Consider the following 25191-nt stretch of genomic DNA (forward strand, 5'->3'; position numbering starts at 1 on the left):
GTGAACACTTCAGCAGTCAAGGGCATTCAGCCTCTGATCTTCAGGCAAGCGTTCTCCAAGGCGTCCTTCAGGACGCGCAGCAATGTAGAATCGTCGAGCAGAAACTGATAGCCACGTTCCGCACACATGAGTACGGCCTCAACCGGGGCCTTGGATTCATGTCACATTACATTCACCCCCACCATCTGGTCTGGACTTGTGAAATCCTACCAACTGTCCTAGCTTGAGACAATTCACACCTCATTAACCCGTGATTATCCTTCTTTCCAGTCGCTCCATCTGGACCTGTAAAGACTTAATTATCTGCTAAGACTCGCATTCAAAGTATCATCTTGCATCATTGACTTTGTCCACAGATATGTTTCTGGAACCTACCTCTTCATTCGCCTGAGGAAGGAGCTGCGCTCCGAAAGCTAGTGATTCGAAATAAACCTGTTGGACTTTAACCTGGTGTTGTAAGACTTCTTACTGTGACCAATTAAGAGAGGTGGGAAGAAGGAGTAGTCAGAATCCAAACTGAGGGAGCAGAAATTGGCAGATTGGCATCAATACAGGTTATCTCTGGTGGGGGTACGAGAGCCGCATTAGATACCACACTTGCAGCTGGCACAGAAATATGACGAATGTGGAACCCTGTACACCAATAGAAGAAATATAATGATCAACACAATGTAAGGAGTTCATCTCTCTGTCAGATATCTGCAGCACATTTAGGGAACTGTGGACCTACAAGCCCTGATCCCTCTGTATGTTAATGTTCGTAAGAGCTCTGCCATTTACAGTATAATTCATACCTGGATTTGATCCTCCAAAATGCAGCAATTGTCTGGATTAAACTCCATCCGCCATTTCTGTGCCCAAGTCTCCATTCTATCTTTATCCTGTTGCATCTTCTGACAATCCTTGGCATTATCGACAACTCTGCCAATCTTCGTGTCATCTGCAAACGCACTGATCAGACCACCCAAATTTTCATCCAGATCATTGATATACTACAAACAACAGAGGTCCCAGCACTGGTCCCTGCAGAACACCAGTAGATCTCCATTCAGAAAAATACCCTTCCATCGCTACTCTGTCTTCTATAACCAAACCAGTTCTATATCCATCTAGCCAGCCCACCCCGAATCCCAAGTGATTTTAGTTTTTGTACCAGTCTGTCATGTGGGACCTTGTCAAATGCCTTAGTAAAGCCCATATAAACTACATCCACCGTCTTTCCATCATCAATTTTCTTTCTCACCTCTTCAAAAAACTCAATCAAGTTGGTGAGACATGACCTTCCCCATACAAAACCGTGCTGTCTGTCATTATCTAGTCCATTTTCAAATGTGATATACCCTGTCCCTCAGTATCTTTTCCAAAATCTTCCCCACCACTGACGTCAGGCTTACCGGCCTATAATTTGCTGGAAAAACAACTACAATAACTGTAGCAGTTGTAACTTTTTCAATTTATTGAGCAGCATTTTAAAAAAATATTTCATAAAGGCATTTATAAATTTTTAACAACAATTTTCAAGAGGAAAAACAGCAAAGTAAATAACACCCACCCAACCAACAACCACACCCACCCAACATGACTTACATACACAGTTCCCCAGTCCCCCTCCCCCACTAACTAATCCTGCCTCAACCAACCCCCCCCCTACCTCCCTCCCTCCCTTACCCCCCTTTTGTATCTGCTGACAGCTTAATTTTCCCCAAAGAAGTCAATAAACGGCTGCCACCTCTGGGTGAACCCCAGCGTCGATCCTCTCAGGGCGAACTTGATCTTCTCAAGCCTGAGAAACCCGGCCATGTCACTAACCCATACCCCCGATTTTGGGGGCTCCGAGTCCCTCCACGCCAATAAGATCTGTCTCCGGGCTACCAGGGAGACAAAGGCCAAAACATCAGCCTTCTCTCGCCCACTGGACTCCCGGGTCGTCCGACACACCAGAAATCGGCATCTCTGGACTCGGAACCACCCGTACCTTTAATACCGTGGACATGACATCGGCAAATCCTTATTAGCATCCCCTAAGCATCGGACATAACCAAAACATGTGGACATGATTCGCGGGACCTCCCACTCACCGCCCAAACCTATCCTCCACCCCTTCAAAGAACCCGCACTTACAGGCCACAGTTATATGCGCCCTGTGGACCACCTTGAATTGCATCAGGCTAAACCTGGCACACGACGAGGACATGTTAACCCTATTCTAGGCATCCTCCCACAACCCCACCTCTAACTCCTTGCCCAACTCTTCCTCCCATTTTCACTTTACCTCCCTTATCGGGATTCCCTCCCATTCCATGAGCTCTTTATAAATTTCCGAGACCTTCCCCTCCCCCACTCCCATTTTCGAAATTACCTTGTCCTGTATCTCCTGGGGAGTTAGGGGCAGAAAGGTCGAAACCTGAATCCATGCAAAGCCCCTCACCTGCAGGTAGCAGAACCTATTCCCACCTGGCAACTCAAACTCCTCCTCTTGGTCCTCCAAGCTCGGAAAGCTGCCGTCAATAAACAGGTCCCCTAACCGCTCAATCCCAGCTCTCTGTCACCACAAAACCCCTCATCTAGCACCCCCAGCACAAACCGGTGATTGCCACTAATTGGTGCCCACACCGATGCTCCCTCCACTCCCATATGCTTCCGCCACTGTCCCCACACCCTCAAAACCGCGACTAATACCGGGCTTGTGGAGTACCGAGCCAGCGAGAACGGCAGAGGTGTTGTTACCAGTGCCCCAAAGCTTGTGCCCCTACATGATGCCACCTCCACCCGCTCCCACACCAACCCCTCCCCCTCTACCCACTCCCTGATCATTGCTATGTTCACCGCCCAATAGTAGTTCCTGAAATTCGGTAGGGCCAGCCCCCCCTCCTCGACCCCGCACCAGCAGCACCTTTCTTACCCGTGGGGGTTTTACCCACCCATACAAACCCAGAGATCACCGTGTTCACCCTCTTAATAAAAGCCTTCGGGATAAAAATAGGCAGGCACCGAAATGCAAGCAAAAACCTCGGGAGAACCGTCATCTTTATCGTTTGCACCCTCCATGCCAGTGACAGCGGGAGCGTATCCCACCTTCTAAAGTCTTCCTTCATCTGCTCCACCAACTGAGCTAAATTCAGCTTGTGTAGCTGCTCCCACGCCCGCACCACCTGGATACGCAAATACTGAATACTCCCTCCCACCACCTTGAACGGCATCCCCCTCAACCTCCTCTCCTCTCCTGCCCCCTTGCCTGAAACGCAAAGACCATATTTAATTTGTACCCTGAACACCGGCAGAATTCCCCCCAGCCGGTCAGAAATATATAAAAGTAGGTCATCCGCATACAACGAGACACTGTGCTATCACCTGCCAGTCCTTTGACGCTCTCAGCGCCATCGCCAATGGCTCTAGCCAAGGCAAACAACAGTGGGGAGAGTGGACACCCCTGCCTCGTCCCTCGGTTCAGTCTAAAATAATCAGAGCTCACTCTTCTTTTTTAAAATATTTTTATTCGCCTTCTTTTTCACATTTTATCCCAAATTTACATCCAACAATAAACAATAATCAGTAACGAATGTAATATCAATCCCCATATCAATAACAGCGATCCCATCCTCCTACCAACCCCAAATATTAGTCCGCATGTTAACAGAAACAAATGACAAAAAGGAATCAGGAATCACCCATAGTCACCATCAACACATACAGTCCCACTCCCTCAACCATCCCAGCCCCCCACTCTAATGTTCGATGTAATCCAATTCTCGAAAGTGCATAGTAATAATGCCCATGAATTGTAGAACCCCTCCATCCTTCCCCTCAGTTTAAATTTGACCTTTTCAAGCGTCAAGAATTCCAGCAGGTCCCCCCGCCACTCCAGGGCACTGGGTGGAGAGATTTATCTCCACCCTAACAGGATCCGCCTTCGGGCGATCAATGAGGCGAAGGCTACAACATCTGCCTCCGCCCCATTTCCAACCCCGGCTGGTCAGACACCCCGAATATGGCCTCCCGAGGGCCCAGGTCCAGTTTCACGTGCACACTTTAGAAATTACCCTAAAAACCTCCTTCCAGCAATCCTCCAGCTTTGTACAGGACCAAAACATATGAACGTGGTTTGCGCCCACCCCCCCTCCGCAACGTTCACACACATCTTCTACCCCCTCAAAGAGCCGGCCCTTCCTCGCCTTTGTAAGGTGTGCTCCATACACCACCTTCAACTGTATCAGCCCCAACCTCACACACGAGGTGGAGGCGTTCACCCTCCGGAACACCTCACACCAGAACCCCTCCTCCATACCCTCTCCCAACTCTTCCTCCCACTTTGCCTTGATCCCTTCCAGCGGCGACTCCTCCTCCTCCAAAATAGCCCGGTACACCACCGATACTACCCCATTCTCCAGTCCCCCTGTTGTCAGCACCTCCTCCAGCAATGTGGAAGCCGGCTCTACTGAGAAACTCTGTATCTCCTTTCTGGCAAAGTTTCGAACCTGCATGTATCTAAATATTTCCCCCTGCTAATCCGAGCTCACTTGGTTCATCCACACGCTCATCACTGGTGCCTGGTACAGCAACTGGACCCAGTCCACAAAACCCTGCCCGAACCCAAACCGCCCCAGGACCTCCACAGGTACTCCCACTCCACCCGATCAAAGGCCTTCTCCGCATCCATGGCGACCACCACCTCGACCTCCTTCCCTCGGAGGGCATCATAATCACGTTTAGCAGCCTTCTGATGTTAGCTGTTAACTGCCTCCCTTTCACAAACTCCGTCTGGTCCTCCCCTATCACCCATGGCACACAATCCTCTATTCTCGAGGCCAAGATCTTGGCCAGCAACTTGGCGTCTACATTTAGAAGGGAGATGTGCCTGTACGACCCACATTGTTCCAGGTCTTTAACCCACTTCAGGATAAGGGAAATCGAGGCCTATGGCATCATTGGGGGAGTACCCCTCGCTCTCTAGCCTCATGAAACGCCCTTACCAGCAAAGGCCCCCGCACTCCCAAAACATTTTATAAAACTCCACCGGGTCCCCATCCGGCCCCAGGACCTTGCCCAACTGCATAGCCTCCAGCCTCTCCACCATTTCATACAGCCCAATCGGAGCCCCTAGACACTCCACGAGCTCTTCCTCCACCCTCAGAAACTCCAGTCCCTCCATAAACTGCCTCAACCCCTCCACCCCGATTGGGGGTTCCGACTCATACAGCCTACTATAAAATTCCCAAAACACCTCGTTCACCCCCACCGGGTCCAAAATCGTGTTCCCCCCTCTATCCTTCACTTTCCCGATCTCCCCAGCTGCCTCCCGTTTCCTTAGCTGGTTTGCTATCATCCGACTTTTTCATACACCACCCCTCTCGTCTTTTGCAACTGCTCCACCAACCGCCCTGTAGATAGCAACTCCAACTGCAGCTTCTGCCGCTTCTTCAACAACCCTGCCCCCGGGGCCTCCGAATACCTCCCGTCTATCTTGGAGAATCTCCTTCACTAATCTATCCATCTCCTCCCGCTCAACCTTCTCCCTGTGTGTCCGGATCGAGATAAACGCCACCCATACCGTAGCTGCCTAAACCTCCCCCGTATAGTTTATCTCCACATGGGAAAAAAAACAATACACCTTCGTTCTCGGTCGTACAAACCTCCACGGATCCACCCCTCCCTTCTGTTCCATAAACCTCTTCAGTTGCTTCGCAGCCATTGACACCTTCCCTGTCCTCAGACTCGACTGATCCAGCCTTGAATCTATAACGTATTAAAATCCCCCCCCCCATAACGTATCTGCCCCCCAAGTCCGCCACTATACGTCCCACTTCAAACGCCACCCGCTTATTAATCAGAATCACCACACCCCTTGTTTTAGAATCTAGCCCCGAATGAAAGACCTGCACTACCCACCCTTTCCTCAGCCTCGTTCTGATCCACCATCCTCAGGTGCGTCTCCTGTATCATGGCCACGTCCATCTTTAAGCTTTTTAGATGTGCCAACACAGGGGCCCTCCTGACTGGCCCACTCAACCCTCTCACATTCCATGTGATTAGCCTGGTTGGGGGGCACCCCACCCTCTCCCGATCAATCATAGCCTTTCCTAGGCCAGCCCCCAGATGTCCCGCACCTCTTCAGGCCCGCCCTCGGGCTCCCACCATCATCGACCCTCACCTGTCGCCTTTCGTCACTCCCTCCCCTGTCAGCAGACTTTTGCCCCCGTCCCCCTCCCTCCCCCTCCTCCCATAACAAAACAACAATCCCAACCCCCACCAACACACTCACCACGTGCTCCCCCCCACTGCGCTTCCATGAGCTAGCACACCCAGCTAGCCTGGTAGTCCCCGCCCATGGCATCAAGCATCCTACCCCCCACTGATTCCCCTTCCCCCTGCACGACCATCCGCCCAGTGCAAACTATACAATCCCCAACAAACACAAAGAAAAAAGCAACCCACCACCCCCCATCAAGAACAAAACAAATCCAAAACAGAACAGGGTAACGGCCCCAAACAGTGCAAAAGTGGTTCATACAAACCAGAAGAAAACGAAAATCCAAAATATGAACACCCCCTCCAGAGTTCAATGTCCTCATTCTCCTGCCAGTCCATTGTCTCAAATAAATTCCATCACCTCCTCTGGCCAAAGTAGAGTTCCTGGGCTTCGTACGTTACCCACAGACGCGCTGGGTGCAACATGCCGAACTTCACCCCTTTCTTAAAGAGGGCCGACTTCACCTTGCTGAAGCTCGCCCTCATTTTGGCCAGCTCCGCACCCATGTCCTGATAGACATGCAGCTTGCTGCCTTCCCATGTAGAGCGCCTCGTCTGCCTGGCCCACCTCAGAATCTGTTCCTTATCCAGGAACCAGTGCAATCGCACCACCATCGCCCTCGGCGGCTCATTTCTCTGCGGCTTCCTCATAAGCGCCCTGTGCGCCCGGTCCATCTCCAAGGGCCGAACGAACGCTCCTTCACCCAGCAGCTTCTCGAACATTTGTGCCACATTTGCTCTGGCGTCCGCACCCTCACTGCCCTCCAGCAGGCCCACGGTCCTCAAACTCTGCCTGCGCGATCTATTCTCCAGGTCCTCCACTTTATTCTTCAGCCTCTTCTGTTGATCTCTTATCAGTCCCATCTCTGCAGCCATTGAGGCAAGCTGCTCCTCGTGTTCTCCCACCGCCTCCTCCACCTTCCGAATCGCCTGGCCCTGGGCCTCCAACCTCATTTCCATGCGGTTGATCCCCACCTTTATAGGCTCCATCACCCCTGCCTGCATTGCCCCCATGCTCTCCATCACCTTTACCAGTCCAATGAGGGCCACCAGCCCCTCAATCAGTTCCTCCTCCACATTGGGGATTTCCAACCGATCCAGGAACAGCTGCTTTCCCTCCCTGCCCGGCCGGGGGCTCCGATTCATAAAGCTTCCGGTAAAACTCCTCGAATACCTCATTCATTCCCACCAGATCCAGTGCCACTCTTCCCATCCTGTCCTTCACCCTTCCAATCTCCCTTGCCGCCTCCTGCTTCCTAAGTTGGTGGGCCAGCATCCTACTTGCCTTTTCCCCGTACTCATGCACTGCCCCTCTGGCCCTTCGTAGCTTCCCTACTGTCTTCCCCATGGACACCAGCCTGAACTCCATCGGGAGCTTCTGCCTCTCCTTCAGTAACCCTGCGCCAGGGTCTCCGAATACCTCCTGTCCACCCGCAGAATCTCATCCATCAGCCCTGCTAACTCTGCTCGTTCCTCCTTCTCCCTTTGCGCCCGGATCGAAATGAATTCCCCCCTAACCACTGCCTTGAGCACCTCCCAGAGCGTGGTAGCTGAGACATCTCCTATATCGTTCAGTTCCGCATACCCCCGGATGGCAGCCCTTACCTGCTCACACGCCTCCTCCTCCGGCAATAGCCCCACATCCAACCTCCACTGCGGGCGTTGCCCTCCCCCCTCCCACCACCGATCCACTCGCAAATCTGCCCAGTGCGTTGACCACCCTGCCAGCACCATCTTGTCCACCACAAAGAAATCAATGCGGGAGTACACCCGGTGCACATAGAATCATAGAATTTATAATACAGAAGGAGGCCATTCGGCCCATTGAGTCTGCACCGGCCCTTGGCCGTGCTAACCACTGTAATACCATCCACGACCTCGGGCTCGACCAGTTCAGACCTGGTTCAATGACTGTGTTAAAGTCCCCTCCGCAATGATCAACCAGTGCGAATCCAGGTCCAGGATCTTTCCAACACCCGGCTCAAAAAGTCCACATTGTCCCAGTTGGGGCATAAACATTAACCAAAACCACAGGCATCCCCTCCAGCTTCCCACTCACCATCACAAACCTCCCCCCCCGCCTCAGTTCGGGATCCGAGGCCAGGAGGCTTTCTGTTTAGTTTATTAAAGCCTCAGTTACGTTCACCACTCGTCGTGTGTTCATTGATGGCACAGAAAGTCTCCTGGCCTCGGACCCCGAACTGAGGCAGCGGCGGAGACTAACCACCTTTATACCGAGCCCGGGGGGAGGCGGAGCCAGCAGGCAGTAGTTTACCACATTACATATAATACAGTGGCAGTTTACCACAATACACAGATTATATACTACAGTGGTTTGGACCCAACAGGGACAAGCCCAGGCATGTAACAGTACAACAATACAATACAGTGGTTTACCACACCCTCCAAGGTGTCCTCCCTCAGCACAGTTGTGATATTCTCCTTAAGCAATAATGCACCTCCCCCACCCCTTTTGCATCCCCTCTATCCTGCCAGAAGCATCTAAATCCTGGAATGCTTAGTTGCCAATCCTGTGAGGCACGATCAATTGGACAAAGACGATAGTTGAATCCAACTGAGGTTTTATTGCTATCAGATGTATGACCTCCCACAGCAGCTGGCAAAATGGCTGCTAGCTGGAGGGCACGCATATTTATACCCCACCTCCTGGGCGGAGCTAGCAGGCAGGGACTATCGGCAAACCTGCAGTACAGGTCTTACTGTACAACACCTAATACAGGTTCAACAGTGGTTTACCACATTCACCCCCTGTTAACAATTGAGTCCGGTGGGGGGGGGGGGGGTGGGGGTGGGGGATAACTATATACAACAATGAGTTAATATTTACAAAATTTGACCAAACAAATGTCCTTTGATGTCGGGGGGGACCGGTCAGAGGTTTAGCCGTTCCGGGGCCTTGATGTGCCTCTGGGAGTGACGCAGTGGTGTCGGCGATGTTGGTGCTGATCTGGTTGAAGGTGACTCCGGGAGCGTGCCGAAATCCTCTTCATCGTCGCGCGTAGGCAGAGGGGGGACGGACGGTCCTGGGGGGGTGGGGGGTGGGGGGGGTGCTGTTGTGAGCGACGGGGGAAGGGAGGGTGGCATCGGGGGCGAAGGGGGTGGTGAGGGGGTGGAATCTGCTGGTTCAGGTCCCTGAGGGAGACAGTATCCTGGCGGCCATCTGGGAACGCCACGTAGGCGTACTGGGAGTTTGCGTGGAGCAAGTGCACGCTCTTCACCATTGGGTCCGCCTTGTGGAGTCGGACGTGCTTACGGAGAGGCACGGTTCCCGGAGCTGTGAGCCAAGTCAGGAGCGACGCCCCGGATGTGGACTTCCTGGGAAAGGCAAAAAGACGTTCATGGGGTATATTGTTAGTGGCAGTGCAGAGTAATGAGCGAATGGAGTGGAGTGCATCAGGGAGGATCTCCTGCCAGCGGGAGGCCGGGAGGTTTCTGGACCGTAGGGCCAGCTGGACGGCCCTCCATACCGTCCCATTCTCCCTTTCTACCTGTCCGTTTCCCCGGGGGTTGTACCTTGTCGTTCTGCTGGAGGCGATACCCCTGCTGAGTAGGAACTGACGCAGCTCATCACTCATGAATGAGGATCCCCTGTCACTGTGGATGTAGGCGGGAAAACGAACAGAGTGAAGATTGTGTTGAGGGCTTTAATGACGGTGGCAGACGTCATGTCGGGGCATGGGATGGCAAAGGGGAACCTGGAGTATTTGTCGATCACACTGAGAAAATATGTGTGACGGTCGGTGGAGGGGAGGGGGCCTTTGAAGTCCATGCTGAGGCATTCAAAGGGGCGGGAGGCCTTCACCAGGCGCGCGTGGTCCGGCCGGTAGAAGTGCGGCTTGCACTCCGCACAGACCTGGCAGTCCCTGGTGATTGTCCTTACTTCCTCGACGGAGTAGGGCAGATTTTGTGCCTTAATGAAGTACAACTGTGTGACTCCTGGGTGACAAAGGTTGTCGTGCAGGGCCCGGAGTTGGTCTACTACTGCGCTGGCACATGTACCTCATGATAGGGCGTCTGGGGGTTCGTTGAATTTGCCGGGGCGATACATAATCTTCTCCTTGTTGTAAGTGAGGTTTAGGAGAGTGGTGGTGTGGAGAAATGTAGCAAGGTTGGCGTCGTGGTCCTGCTGATCATGGCCGCAGATGGTGACGTTGTCTAGGTATGGAAAGGTGGCCCGCAACCCGTACCGGTCGACCATTCGGTCCATCTCCCTTTGGAAGACCGAGACCCAGTTTGTGATGCCGAAGGGGACCCTAAGGAAGTGATATAGGCGGCCGTCTGCCTCGAAGGCGGTGTATGGACGGTCCGATTTACGGACGGGGAGCTGGTGGTAGACGGATTTCAGGTCTACCGTTGAGAAGACCCGGTACTGTGCAATCTGGTCAACCATGTCAGATACGCGTGGGAGGGGGTACACGTCGAGCAGCGTGTACCGGTTGATGGTCTGGCTGTAGTCCACGACCATTCGGTGTTTCTCCCCAGTTTTAACCACTACCACTTGAGCTCTCTAGGGGCTGTTGCTGGCCTCGATGATGCCTTCCCGGAGCAGCCGCTGGACCTCGGACCTGATGAAGGTCTTGTCCTGGGTGCTGTACCGTCTGCTCCTGGTGGCGACGGGTTTGCAATCTGGAGTTAGATTGGTAAAGAGGGAAAATGGGTCGACCTTTAGGGTCGCGAGGCCGCACACAGTAAGGGGTGGTAAGTGCCCGCCGAATTTCAGGATTAGGCTCTGGAGGTTACGCTGGAAGGCCAGGCTGAGGATTAGTGCAGCGCAGAGGTTAGGGAGGATGTAGAGACGGAAGCCGGTGAATTCTACGCCCTGCACCGTGAGCGTGACCGTACAGTACCCCCGGATCGCTACGCGAAGGGATCCGGAGGCCAGGGAGATTTTTTGGTTGGCGGGTGTATCGTGACCCCACCGACTGGTGAGCCCGGGTCCTGGAACGCTGGTGGTGCCCATGTGCTGAGGGGTAGACAAGATGGCGGCGCCCGAAGATCTTGAGGGTTACAAAATGGCGGCGCCCATGGAACGCACATTGCAGGGGTGGAACAAGATGGCGGCGCCCATGAAACGCATGTGTCGCGTGGAGGGGAAGATGGCGGCACCCACTGGCCGCACGTGGTCTGAGGGGGGGATGGCGGCACCATTGTCTGTGACCGAGGGGGGTTGGGGCGATAGCGGCAACTGAGTGGGCCTGGCACACCGCGGCGAAGTGGCCCTTCTTCCTGCAGGCTTTACAAAGGGCAGCTGGGGCGGCTGTCTGTGGGGTCCACAAAGCGTAGGAGGGGTGGGCCACATGGCTGGGGGTGTAGGACTGGACGTTGCGCAGGGCGACCGTCATGGAGAGCGCTAGCATTTTAGTCTCTGCGAGGTCGCGCGTGGCCCCTTCTAGGAGCCGCTGGCGTATGAGATCTGACCCAATTCCAGTCACAAAAGGTAGTCTGAGTGTTCTGTGGCCGTAACGGCCTGACAGTCACAGTCCCGGACTAGTGGGATTAGGGCCCACCAGAAGTCTTCTATGGATTCACCAGGGAGTTGAGAGCGAGTGGCGAGTGTGTGCCTGGCGAAGAGCGTGTTTGTCTTCTGCTCGTAGTTGTCCTTGAGTAGAGTCATGGTTTCGGCATAGTTCGGCACATCCTGGATTAACGGAAAGACTTTGGAGCTCAACCTGGAATATAAAATCTGAATCGTCTGAGCCTCCGGAACAGGGGTTGGTGCCGCGTTGATATACGCTTCGAAGCAAGCTAGCCAGTGCCAGAAGTCCTTTCTGGCGGCGCCTGAGTGCGGATCCAGCTGCAGGCGATCCGGTTTGATACGGAGGTCCATCCTTAGAAACTGATAGTAATAAATTGAGGCACGATCAATTGGACAAAGGCGATAGTTGAATCCAACTGAGGCTTTATTGCTATAAGATATATGGCCTTCCACAGCAGCTGCCGAAATGGCTGCTAGCTGGAGGACACGCATATTTATACCCCGCCTGCTGGGCGGAGCCAGCAGGCAGGGACTACCGGCGAACCTGTAATACAGGTCCTACCGTACAACACCTAATACAGGTTCAACAGTGGTTTACCACATCCTGTTTCTCTTCCAACCACGTTTCTGCAAAAGCAGCAACATCATAATTCCACGTACCAATCTAAGCTCTAAATTCCTTTGGCTTACCTGAAATACCCCTCGCATTGAAATGAATGTACTTCAGCCCACCTGCCCCGCTGCGTTGAACAACCACTCCCTGCCTGCTCTTCCTCTTAATCTTACTGGCCTTAGTCTGTAGCTCTCCCTCAGTTATTTCTCCTGCTGACCTACTGCTCTGGTTCCCACCCCCCTGCCATACTCGGCAGTTCAATCTGTTTCTCTGCCTTCCACTTTTCTCCTTACTAGCTTTTCTTTCCATCCCCTCTTAACTAACCTCTGACTTCCTGCATTGTTTCCCATCCCCCTGCCACATCCTGCCACATTAGCTTAGACCCTCCATCTACCTCCAGCTGAGTGGTGAGCACATGATAGTGTCCCAGGAGCCTCTTCACTACTATGCCCAACTGAGGTGAGTGTCCCGGGGATGGTGCAGGGTGTTGGAGAAACAACTGTGACAGCAAATCGCTGTCATCTTCCGACCTGAGCTTCGAGTTGTCCTGAGTCTTTGGTGGAGAGCTGGTGCCTGAGCTGCTATTCCCGTCAGGGCTCAGCTCACAGGGGGTGAGGGTGGTGTGAGTGTGAGAGTGATGTAAGGGTGAGGGTGGTGTGGGAGAGCGGGTGGTGTGGGGTGAGGGTAGTGTGAGGGTGAGGATGAGGTGGGGGTGAGGATGATGTGGGGGTGAGGGTGATGTGGGGGTGAGGGTGATGTGGGGGTGAGGGTGGTGGGAGTGAGGGTGATGTAGGAGTGAGGGTGGTGTGGGAGTGAGGGTGGTGTGGGAGTGAGGGTGGTGTGGGGGTAAAGGTGGTTTTGGGTGAGGGTGGTGTGGGGGTGAGGGTGTTGTGGGGGTGAGGGTGATGTGGGGGTGAGGGTGATGTGGGGGTGAGGGAGTTGTGGGAGTGAGGGTGGTGTGGGAGTGAGTGTGATGTGGGAGTGAGGGTGGTGTGGGAGTGAGGGTGGTGTGGGAGTGAGGGTGGTGTGGGAGTGAGGGTGATGTGGGAGTGAGGGTGGTGTGGGAGTGAGGGTGATGTAGGAGTGAGGGTGGTGTGGGAGTGAGGGTGGTGTGGGAGTGAGGGTGGTGTGGGAGTGAGAGTGGTGTGGGAGTGAGGGTGATGTAGGAGTGAGGGTGATGTGGGAGTGAGGGTGGTGTGGGGGTGAGGATGATGTAGGGGTGAGGGTGGAGTGGGAGTGAGGGTGGTGTGGGAGTGAGGGTGATGTGGGAGTGAGGGTGGTGTAGGGGTGAGGGTGAAGTGGGAGTGAGGGTGGTGTAGGAGTGAGGGTGTGTAGCACAACAACTACTCTCGAGTCGAGAAGTGATGACGTCAATCGAGGCTTTATTATGCAAGACTTGTTCCCCAGCAGCTCAGTTACAGAATGCGGCTGCTGGGAGAACTCGGGCTCTTATACTCCGCCTTGCTGGGTGGAGCCAGCAGGCGGCAGATCCAACCAGGACCCAGTGTCTGTCTACCAATAGCCTCTCGGCATCACAGGTACCGCAGTACCCCTAATACATACCACCACATTCACCCCTTGTTAAAAAAGAACCCGGTGGGGTGGTGGGTCGCCTGGTGGTAGGGGTTTACAAAGCTGGTCCTGGAACTAATTTCGTACAGTGGCTATGCATTTAGCTCAACAGTTAACTATTTACAGGTTTTGTCAGAATTATTTACAGATTTTTGTCACGCGGATTCCACGAGTCGAGCGGGTGCCCTGGTTGTCCTTGTCGATCGCTCAGCCCCGGTGGTGGTGCAGGTGCTGGCTCGGGCACTGTCGTCTCTGGGAGCATTGCGCTGTTCGTCCCTGTTGCTTTACTCCTGGGCGGGCACGGGAGGAGGACCGATCCACCCGGGAAGGGAGCGGCCGTGGGGTGCGCCGGTGGGAGGGAGGGGGTGGTTGGTGTTGGGGGGTGTGTGTGTGGTTCCGGCGGGCGCCATGTAGGCGTACTGAGGGTTTGTGTGGAGAAGGTGAACCCTCTCGACCAACGGGTCCGATTTGTGCGCCCGCACATGTTTTTGGAGCAAGGTGGGTCCTGGGGCTGCCAGCCAGGTCGGCAGCGACGTTCCGGAGGAGGACTTCCTGGGGAGGACAAGGAGGCGCTCGTGAGGCGTTTGGTTAGTGGTGGTACACAGCAGCGACCGGATGGAGTGGAGGGCATCCAGGAGGACTTCCGGCCAACGGGGAACTGGGAGATTTCTGGACCGTAGGGCCAGTAGGACGGTCTTCCAGACCGTACCGTTCTCGCTCTCTACCTGACCGTTCCCCCCGGGGTTGTAACTGGTTGTCCTGCTCGAGGCGATGCCCTTGCTGAGCAGGAACTGACGCAGTTCGTCGCTCATGAAGGAGGACACCCTGTCGCTATGGATGTACGTGGGGAAACCGAACAGTGTAAAGATGGTGCCGAGGGCTTTAATGACTGTGGCCGCGGTCATGCGGGGCAGGGGATGGGGAAGGGGAAACGGGAGTAATCATCCACCACGTTTAGGAAGTACGCGTTGCAGTCGGTGGAGGGGAGGGGGCCTTTGAAATCCAAACTGAGGCGCTCAAAGGGACTTTATCAGGTGCGCTCTATCTGGCCTGAAAAAGTGCAGTTTGCACTCTGCGCAGATTTGGCAGTTCCTGGTGGCTGTACGGACTTCCTCAACAGAGTAGGGGAGGTTGCGGGACTTCACAAAATGGTTGAATCGTGTGACCCCCGGGTGGCAGAGGTCCTCGTGGAGGGCTTGGAGGCGGTCTACTTGTGCATTGGCACACGTACCGCGGGATAGGGCATCGGACGGCTCGTTCAGCTTTCCGGGACGATACAAGATCTCATAGTTATAGGTGGAGAGCTCGATCCTCCACCTTAAGATCTTGTCGTTCTTGATTTTGCCCCGCTGTGCATTATCGAACATAAAGGCTACCGACCGTTGGTCAGTGAGGAGAGTGAATCTCCTGCCGGCCAGGTAATGCCTCCAATGCCGCACAGCTTCCACTATGGCTTGGGCTTCCTTTTCCACTGAGGAGTGGCGGATTTCTGAGGCGTGGAGGGTCCGGGAGAAAAAGGCCACTGGTCTGCTCGCTTGATTGAGGGTGGCCGCCAGAGCTACATCGGATGCGTCGCTCTCAACTTGGAAGGGAAGGGACTCGTCGATTGCGTGCATCGTGGCCTTTGCGATATCCGCTTTGATGCGGCTGAAGGCCTGGCGGGCCTCTGTCGACAGGGGGAAGGTAGTGGACTGGATTAACGGGCGGGCCTTGTCTGCGTATTGGGGAACCCACTGGGTGTAGTACGAGAAGAAGCCCAGGCAGCGTTTCAGGGCTTTGGAGCAGTGGGGGAGGGGAAATTCCATAAGGGGGCGCATGCGTTCAGGGTCGGGGCCTATCACTCCATTACGCACTACGTATCCCAGGATGGCCAGACGGTTAGTGCTAAAAATGCATTTTTCCTCGTTCTAGGTGAGGTTCAGGGCGTTAGCGGTCTGGAGGAATTTGCGGAGGTTGGCGTCGTGGTCCTGCTGGTCATGGCCGCAGATGGTTACATTGTCGAGGTATGGGAACGTGGCCCGCAAACCGTGCTGGTCAACCATTCGGTCCATCTCCCGTTGGAAGACCGAGACTCCGTTCGTGATGCCAAATGGGACCCTTAAAAAATGGTAGAGCCGCCCGTCTGCCTCGAAGGCCGTGTACTTGGGGTCACTCGGACGGATGGGGAGCTGGTGGCATGCAGACTTGAGGTCCACGATGGAAAAGACCTTGTACTGTGCAATCCGATTGACCATGTCGGATATGCGGGGGAGAGGGTACGCATCTAGCTGCGTGTACCTATTGATGGTCTGACTATAGTCTACAACCATCCTCTGCTTCTCCCCGGTCTTCACAACTACCACCTGGGCTCTCCAGGGACTATTGCTGGCCTGGATTATGCCTTCCTTCAGCAGCCGCTGGACTTCAGACCGGATAAATGTTCGGTCCTGGGCGCTGTATCGTCTGCTCCTAGTGGCGACGGGTTTGCAATCCAGGGTGAGGTTCGCAAACAAGGAAGGCGGTTCAACCTTGAGGGTCGCGAGGCCGCAGATAGTGAGTGGGGATATTGGGCCGCCGAATTGGAACGTTAGGCTCTGGAGGTTACATTGGAAATCTAACCCTAAGAGAGTGGGAACGCAGAGTTGGGGAAGGACATAAAGCCGATAATTCTTAAACTCCCTCCCTTGCACCGTTAGGTTCGCGATGCAGAACCCTTTGATCTCTACGGAATAGGATCCCGCTGCAAGGAAAATCTTTTGGGTGCTCGGACGAATGGAAAGAAAACAGCGTCTTAACGTGTCCGGGTGGATAAAACTTTCCGTGCTCCCAGAGTCGATCAGGCATGGCGTCTCGTACCCGTTGACCAGCACCGTTGTTGTTGCCGCTTGGAGCGTCCGGGGCCGCGATTGGTCCAGGGTCACCGAAGCCAGTCGTCGTTGTTGCATCGGGGCGTTTTCTTCCGACCCCGTGGAGCCGTCTATGCTGGGGTCCTTGGCTATCAGCCAAGATGGCGGCGTCCATGGATTGCACGCGGTCGGGGGCGGCCAGATCGCACGTGGCTGGGGGGTCACAAGATGGCGGCGCCCATCCTCCCCGCGTGGTGTCCGGGACCCAAGATGGATCGCGGGCCGCACATGGATCGTTGGGGGGGTTGAGTCTGCTGTCCCCGTTCTCCCCCGGAGATAGCGGCGACCCCCCGGAACTGGCACACCGCTTAGTAGTACCCCTTTTTGCCGCAGCTTTTACAGATGGCCGAGCGGGCCGGCAGCGCTGCCGGGGGTGTTCCGCCTGCCCTCAAAAAAAAGCAGCGGGGCCCACCCGGATGGTCTGGTGCTCTGGCCCCGCAGGCTTGCGAGGGGGGGGTGCCGGGGAGTCGGTCGCAACGGGAGTCCACGGAGCCCAAGGGGCAGCCGCGCGGTCGGGGTGTAGGCGCGGGCATTTTGTGTGGCCACGTCGAGGGAGGCCGCAAGGGCCCGTGCCTCTGTGAGTCCTAACGAGTCTCTCTCTAGCAGTCTCTGGCGAATTTGTGAAGAAGTCATACCTGCCACAAAAGCATCCCTGATTAGGAGCTCCATATGCTCGTTTGCGCTCACCGACGGGCAGTTGTAGTTCCTTCCCAATATCAGCAGCGCGCTGTAGAACTCGTCCAGCGATTCTCCGGGGATTTGCCGTCTCGTCGCGAGTTGGTGGCGTGCGCAGACCTGGTTTATGGGTCGAATGTGCACCCCTTTCAGCATGGTGAGCGCTGTCGGGAAATCCTCCGCGTCTTCGATGAGCGTGTAGATCTCCGGATTCACCCTGGAATGCAGGACCTGCATTTTCTGGTCTCCCGTGGTCTGACCGGGGGCCATTCGAAGGTAACCTTCGAAGCATGCTAGCCAGTGTTTAAACCCGGCCGTCGAGTTTGCTGCATGGGGGCTCATTCGCAGACACTCCGGGGCCATCCGGAGGTCGATAGTCTTTTTAAGTCTGCTTAATAAATTGTAGCACAGCAACTACTCACGACTCGAGAGGTGATGAAGTCAATCGAGGCTTTATTAAGCAAGACTTGTTCCCCAGCAGCTCAGTTACAGAATGTGGCCGCTGGGATAACCCGAGCTTTTATACTCCGCCTTGCTGGGTGGAGCCAGCAGGCGGCAGATCCAACCAGGACCAGTGTCTGTCTACCAATAGCCTCTCGGAATCACAGGTACCGTACTACCCCTAATAGATACAACCTCAGGGTGATGTGGGAGTGAGGGTGGAGTGGGAGAGAGGGTGGTGTAGGAGTGAGGGTGATGTGGGGTGAGGGTGATGTGGGAGTGAGGATGATGTGGGGGTGAGGGTGATGTAGGGGTGAGGGTGATGTAGGGGTGAGGGTGCAGTGGGAATGAGGGTGATGTGGGAGTGAGGGTGGTGTGGGAGTGAGGGTGATGCCGGAGTGAGGGCGGTGTGGGAGTGAGGGTGATGTGGGAGTGAGGGCGGTGTGGGACTGAGGGTGATGTGGGATTGAGGGCGATGTGGGACTGAGGGTGATGTGGGACTGAAGGTGATGTGGGACTGAGGGTGATGTGGGAGTGAGGGTGATGTGGGAGTGCGGGTGATGTAGGAGTGAGGGTGGTGTGGGAGTGAGGGTGGTGTGGGAGTGAGGGTGGTGTGGGCGTGAGGGTGCTGTGGGTGTGAGGGTGATGTGGGAGTGAGGGTGATGTGGGAGTTAGGGTGATGTAGGAGTGAGGGTGGTGTGGGAGTGAGGGTGGTGTGGGAGTGAGGGTGATGTGGGACTGAGGGTGATGTGGGAGTGAGGGTGATGTGGGAGTGAGGGTGATGTGGGAGTGCGGGTGATGTAGGAGTGAGGGTGGTGTGGGAGTGAGGGTGGTGTGGGAGTAAGGGTGATGTGGGAGTGAGGGTGATGTGGGAGTGAGGGTGATGTGGGACTGAGGGTGATGTGGGACTGAGGGTGATGTGGGAGTGAGGGTGATGTGGGAGTGCAGGTAATGTAGGAGTGAGGGTGGTGTGGGAGTGAGGGTGGTGTGGGAGTGAGGGTGGTGTGGGAGTGAGGGTGGTGTGGGAGTGAGGGCGGTGTGGGAGTGAGGGTGATGTGGGATTGAGGGCGATGTGGGACTGAGGGTGATGTGGGACTGAGGGTGATGTGGGAGTGAGGGTGATGTGGGAGTGCGGGTGATGTAGGAGTGAGGGTGGTGTGGGAGTGAGGGTGGTGTGGGCGTGAGGGCGGTGTGAGGGTGAGGGTGGTGTGGGGGTGAGGGTGGTGTGAGGGTGAGGGTGGTTTGGGTGTGAGGGTGGTGTGGGGGTGAGGGTGGTGTGGGAGTGAGGGTGGTGTGGGAGTGAGTGTGATGTGGGAGTGAGGGTGATGTAGGGGTGAGGTTGGAGTGGGAGTGAGGGTGGTGTGGGAGTGAGTGTGATGTGCGAGTGAGGGTGATGTAGGGGTGAGGGTGGTGTGGGAGTGAGGGTGGTGTGGGAGTGAGGATGGTGTGGGAGTGAGGATGGTGTGGGAGTGAGGGTGATGTGGGAGTGAGAGTGATGTGGGAGTGAGGGTGATGTGGGAGTGAGGGTGGTGCAGGAGTGAGGGTGGTGTGGGAGTGAGGGTGGTGTGGTAGTGAGGGTGATGTGGCAGTGAGGGTGGTGCGGGAGTGAGGGTGATGTGTGAGTGAGGGTGGTGCGGGAGTGAGGGTGATGTGGGAGTGAGGGTGATGTGGGAGTGAGGGTGGTGTGGGAGTGAGGGTGATGTGGGAGTGAGGGTGGTGCAGGAGTGAGGGTGATGTGGGAGTGAGGGTGATGTGGGAGTGAGGGTGGTGCAGGAGTGAGAGTGATGTGGGAGTGAGGGTGGTGTGGGAGTGAGGTTGGAGTGGGAGTGAGGATGGTGTGGGTGTGAGGGTGGTGTAGGAGTGAGGGTGGTGTGGGGGTGAGGGTGGTGTGGGAGTGAGGGTGGTGTGGGGGTGTGGGTGGTGTGGGAGTGAGGGTGGTGTAGGGGTGAGGATGGTGTGTGAGTGAGGGTGGAGTGGGAGTGAGGGTGATGTGGGGGTGAGGGCGGTGTGGGAGTGAGGGTGATGTGGGTGTGAGGGTGATGTAGGGGTGGGGATGGTTTGGGAGTGAGGGTGATGTGGGAGTGAGGGTGGAGTGGGAGTGAGGGTGGTGTGGGAATGAGGGTGGTGTGGAAGTGAGGGTGATGTGGGAGTGAGGGTGATGTGGGAGTGAGGATGGTGTGGGAGTGAGGGTGATGCGGGAGTGAGGGTGATGTGGGAGTGAGGGTGGTGCGGGAGTGAGGGTGGTGTGGGAGTGAGGGTGGTGTGGGAGTGAGGGTGATGTGGCAGTGAGGGTGGTGCGGGAGTGAGGGTGATGTGGGAGTGAGGGTGGTGCGGGAGTGAGGGTGATGTGGGAGTGAGGGTGGTGTGGGAGTGAGGGTGATGTGGGAGTGAGGGTGGTGCAGGAGTGGGGGTGATGTGGGAGTGAGGGTGATGTGGGAGTGAGGGTGGTGCAGGAGTGAGGGTGATGTGGGAGTGAGGGTGGTGTGGGAGTGAGGTTGGAGTGGGAGTGAGGGTGGTGTGGGTGTGAGGGTGGTGTAGGAGTGAGGGTGGTGTGGGGGTGAGGGTGGCGTGGGAGTGAGGGTGATGTGGGAGTGAGGGTGGAGTGGGAGTGAGGGTGATGTGTGGGTGAGGGCGGTGTGGGAGTGAGGGTGATGTGGGGTGTGAGGGTGATGTAGGGGTGGGGATGGTTTGGGAGTGAGGGTGATGTGGGAGTGAGGGTGGAGTGGGAGTGAGGGTGGTGTGGGAGTGAGGGTGGTGTGGGTGTGAGGGTGATGTGGGAGTGTGGGTGGTGTGGGGGTGAGGATGGTGTGGGAGTGAGGTTGGAGTGGGAGTGAGGGTGGTGCAGGAGTGAGGGTGATGTGGGAGTGAGGGTGATGTGGGGGTGAGGGTGATGTTGGGGTGAGGGTGATGTGGGGGTGAGGATGGTGTGGGAGTGAGGTTGGAGCGGGAGTGAGGGTGGTGCAGGAGTGAGGGTGATGTGGGGGTGAGGGTGATGTGGGAGTGAGGGTGATGTGGCAGTGAGGGTGGTGCAGGAGTGAGGTTGATGCGGGAGTGAGGGTGATGTGGGAGTGAGGGTGATGTGGCAGTGAGGGTGGTGCAGGAGTGAGGTTGATGCGGGAGTGAGGGTGGTGTGGGAGTGAGGGTGGTGCAGGAGTGAGGGTGATGTGGGGGTGAGGGTGATGTGGGAGTGAGGGTGATGTGGCAGTGAGGGTGGTGCAGGAGTGAGGTTGATGCGGGAGTGAGGGTGGTGTGGGAGTGAGGGTGGTGCAGGAGTGAGGGTGATGCGGGAGTGAGGGTGGTGTGGGAGTGAGGTTGGAGTGGGAGTGAGGGGGTGTGGGTGTGAGGGTGATGTGGGGGTGAGGATGGTTTGGGAGTGAGGGTGGTGCAGGAGTGAGGGTGGTGTAGGAGTGAGGGTGGTGTGGGAGTGAGGGTGGTGCAGGAGTGAGGGTGGTGCGGGAGTGAGGTTGGAGTGGGAGTGAGGTTGGAATGGGAGTGAGGGTGGTGCGGGTGTGAGGGTGATGTGGGGGTGAGGATGGTTTGGGAGTGAGGGTGGTGCAGGAGTGAGGGTGGTGCAGGAGTGAGGGTAGTGTAGGAGTGAGGGTGGTGTGGGGGTGAGGGTGATGTGGGAGTGAGGGTGGTGTGGGAGTGAGGGTGGTGTGGGGGTGAGGGTGATGTGGGGTTGAGGGTGATGTGGGGTTGAGGGTAATGTGGGAGTGAGGGTGGTGCAGGAGTGAGGGTGGTGTGGGAGTGAGGGTGGTGCAGGAGTGAGGGTGGTGTGGGAGTGAGGGTGGTGCAGGAGTGAGGGTAGTGTAGGAGTGAGGGTGGTGTGGGGGTGATGGTGTTGTGGGAGTGAGGGTGGTGTAGGGGTGAGGATGGTGTGTGAGTGAGGGTGGAGTGGGAGTGAGGGTGATGTAGGGGTGAGGATGGTTTGGGAGTGAGGGTGGTGTGGGAGTGAGGCTGGTGTAGGGGTGGGGATGGTTTGCGAGTGAGGGTGATGTGGGAGTGAGGGTGATGTTGGAGTGAGGGTGATGTGGGAGTGAGGGTGGTGCGGGAGTGAGGGTGGTGCAGGAGTGAGGGTGATGCAGGAGTCAGGGTGATGCAGGAGTCAGGGTGATGCAGGAGTCAGGGTGGTGTGGGAGTGAGGGTGGTGTAGGGGTGAGGATGGTGTGTGAGTGAGGGTGGAGTGGGAGTGAGGGTGATGTAGGGGTGAGGATGGTTTGGGAGTGAGGGTGCTGTGGGAGTGAGGCTGGTGTAGGGGTGGGGATGGTTTGCGAGTGAGGGTGATGTGGGAGTGAGGGTGATGTTGGAGTGAGGGTGATGTGTGAGTGAGGGTGGTGCGGGAGTGAGGGTGGTGCAGGAGTGAGGGTGATGCGGGAGTCAGGGTGGTGTGGGAGTGAGGGTGATGTGGGAGTGAGGGTGGTGCGGGAGTGAGGGTGGTGCAGGAGTGAGGGTGATGCGGGAGTCAGGGTGGTGTGGGAGTGAGGGTGATGTAGGGGTCAGGGCGGTGTGGGAGTGAGGGTGATGTGGGAGTGAGGGTGATGGAGGAGTGAGGGTGATGCGGGAGTCAGGGTGGTGCAGGAGTGAGGGTGATGAGGGAGTCAGGGTGGTGTGGGAGTGAGGGTGATGTGGGAGTGAGGGTGGTGCGGGAGTGAGGGTGATGTGGGGGTGAGGGCGGTGTGGGTGAGGGTGATGCGGGAGTGAGGGTGGTGCAGGAGTGAGGGTGATGCGGGAGTGAGGGTGGCGTGGGAGTGAGGGTGATGTGGGAGTGAGGGTGATGTAGGCGTGAGGATGGTTTGGGAGTGAGGGTGGTGTGGGAGTGAGGCTGGTGTAGGGGTGGGGATGGTTTGGGAGTGAGGGTGATGTGGGAGTGAGGGTGATGTGGGAGTGAGTGTGGTGCGGGAGTGAGGGTGGTGCAGGAGTGAGGGTGATGCGGGAGTCAGGGTGGTGTGGGGGTGAGGGTGATGCGGGAGTGAGGGTGATGTGGGAGTGAGGGTGATGTGGGAGTGAGGGTGATGTGGGGGTGAGGGTGGTGCAGGAGTTAGGGTGGTGCAGGAGTGAGGGTGATGCGGGAGTGAGGGTGGTGTGGGAGTGAGGGTGGTGTGGGAGTGAGGGTGGTGTGGGTGTGTGGGTGGTGTGGGTGTGAGGGTGATGTGGGGGTGAGGGTGATGTGGGAGTGAGGGTGGTGTGGGAGTGAGGGTGGTGTGGGAGTGAGGGTGGTGTGGGTGTGAGGGTGATGTGGGGGTGAGGGTGATGTGGGGGTGAGGATGGTGTGGGAGTGAGGGTGATGTGGGGGTGAGGGTGGTGCAGGAGTTAGGGTGATGTGGGGGTGAGGGTGATGTGGGGGTGAGGGTGATGTGGGGGTGAGGGTGATGTGGGGGTGAGGGTGATGTGGGAGTGAGGGTGATGTGGGGGTGAGGGTGGTGCAGGAGTGAGGGTGATGTGGGGGTGAGGATGGTGTGGGAGTGAGGATGGTGTGGGAGTGAGGGTGATGTGGGGGTGAGGGTGGTGCAGGAGTTAGGGTGATGTGGGGGTGAGGGTGATGTGGGGGTGAGGGTGATGTGGGAGTGAGGGTGATGTAGGAGTGAGGGTGATGCAGGTGTGTGGGTGATGCGGGAGTGAGGGTGGTGTGGGTGTGTGGGTGATGTGGGGGTGAGGGTGATGTGGGTGTGACGGTGATGTGGGGGTGAGGATGCTGTGGGAGTGAGGGTGGTGTGGGAGTGAGGGTGGTGTGGGGGTGAGGGTGATGTGGGGGTGAGGATGGTTTGGGAGTGAGGGTGGTGCAGGAGTGAGGGTGATGTGGGGGTGAGGGTGGTGCAGGAGTGAGGGTGGTGTGGGAGTTAGGGTGGTGCAGGAGTGTGGTTGGAGTGGGAGTGAGGGTGGTGCGGGTGTGAGGGTGATGTGGGGGTGAGGATGGTTTGGGAGTGAGGGTGGTGCAGGAGTGAGGGTGATGTGGGGGTGAGGGTGGTGCAGGAGTGAGGGTGGTGTGGGTGTGAGGGTGATGTAGGAGTGAGGGTGATGTGGGTGTGAGGGTGATATGGGAGTGAGGGTGGTGCAGGAGTGAGGGTGATGCGGGAGTGAGGGTGGTGTGGGAGTGTGGTTGGAGTGGGAGTGAGGGTGGTGCGGGTGTGAGGGTGATGTGGGGGTGAGGATGGTTTGGGAGTGAGGGTGGTGCAGGAGTGAGGGTGATGTGGGGGTGAGGGTGGTGCAGGAGTGAGGGTGGTGTGGGTGTGAGGGTGATGTAGGAGTGAGGGTGATGTGGGTGTGAGGGTGATATGGGAGTGAGGGTGGTGCAGGAGTGAGGGTGGTGCAGGAGTTAGGGTGATGTGGGGGTGAGGGTGGTGTGGGAGTGAGGGTGGTGTGGGTGTGAGGGTGATGTGGGGGTGAGGGTGATGTGGGGGTGAGGATGGTGTGGGAGTGAGGGTGATGTGGGGGTGAGGGTGGTGCAGGAGTTAGGGTGATGTGGGGGTGAGGGTGATGTGGGGGTGAGGGTGATGTGGGGGTGAGGGTGATGTGGGGGTGAGGGTGATGTGGGAGTGAGGGTGATGTGGGGGTGAGGGTGGTGCAGGAGTGAGGGTGATGTGGGGGTGAGGATGGTGTGGGAGCGAGGGTGGTGTGGGAGTGAGGGTGATGTGGGGGTGAGGGTGGTGCAGGAGTTAGGGTGATGTGGGGTGAGGGTGATGTGGGGGTGAGGGTGATGTGGGAGTGAGGGTGATGTAGGAGTGAGGGTGATGCAGGTGTGTGGGTGATGCGGGAGTGAGGGTGGTGTGGGTGTGAGGGTGATGTGGGGGTGAGGGTGATGTGGGTGTGACGGTGATGTGGGGGTGAGGATGCTGTGGGAGTGAGGGTGGTGTGGGAGTGAGGGTGGTGTGGGGGTGAGGGTGATGTGGGGGTGAGGATGGTTTGGGAGTGAGGGTGGTGCAGGAGTGAGGGTGATGTGGGGGTGAGGGTGGTGCAGGAGTGAGGGTGGTGTGGGAGTTAGGGTGGTGCAGGAGTGTGGTTGGAGTGGGAGTGAGGGTGGTGCGGGTGTGAGGGTGATGTGGGGGTGAGGATGGTTTGGGAGTGAGGGTGGTGCAGGAGTGAGGGTGATGTGGGGGTGAGGGTGGTGCAGGAGTGAGGGTGGTGTGGGTGTGAGGGTGATGTAGGAGTGAGGGTGATGTGGGTGTGAGGGTGATATGGGAGTGAGGGTGGTGCAGGAGTGAGAGTGATGCGGGAGTGAGGGTGGTGTGGGAGTGTGGTTGGAGTGGGAGTGAGGGTGGTGCGGG

At 56.7% G+C, this 25191-nt stretch overlaps 1 protein-coding gene across 1 annotated transcript in view; it reads right to left on the bottom strand.

Moving 5' to 3' along the window:
* LOC140406771 (uncharacterized) overlaps positions 1-7122 on the bottom strand; it is a 104459-nt gene extending 97337 nt beyond the window's left edge. The window contains exon 1 of the mRNA XM_072494705.1: positions 6951-7122. Within this exon, the coding sequence (XP_072350806.1) occupies positions 6951-7122 (172 nt within the window). The remainder of the gene's footprint in view (positions 1-6950) is intronic.
* Positions 7123-25191: the final 18069 nt, after the last annotated feature.

Source organism: Scyliorhinus torazame, chromosome 2, assembly GCF_047496885.1.
Source record: "Scyliorhinus torazame isolate Kashiwa2021f chromosome 2, sScyTor2.1, whole genome shotgun sequence".
NCBI classification, from domain to species: domain Eukaryota; kingdom Metazoa; phylum Chordata; class Chondrichthyes; order Carcharhiniformes; family Scyliorhinidae; genus Scyliorhinus; species Scyliorhinus torazame.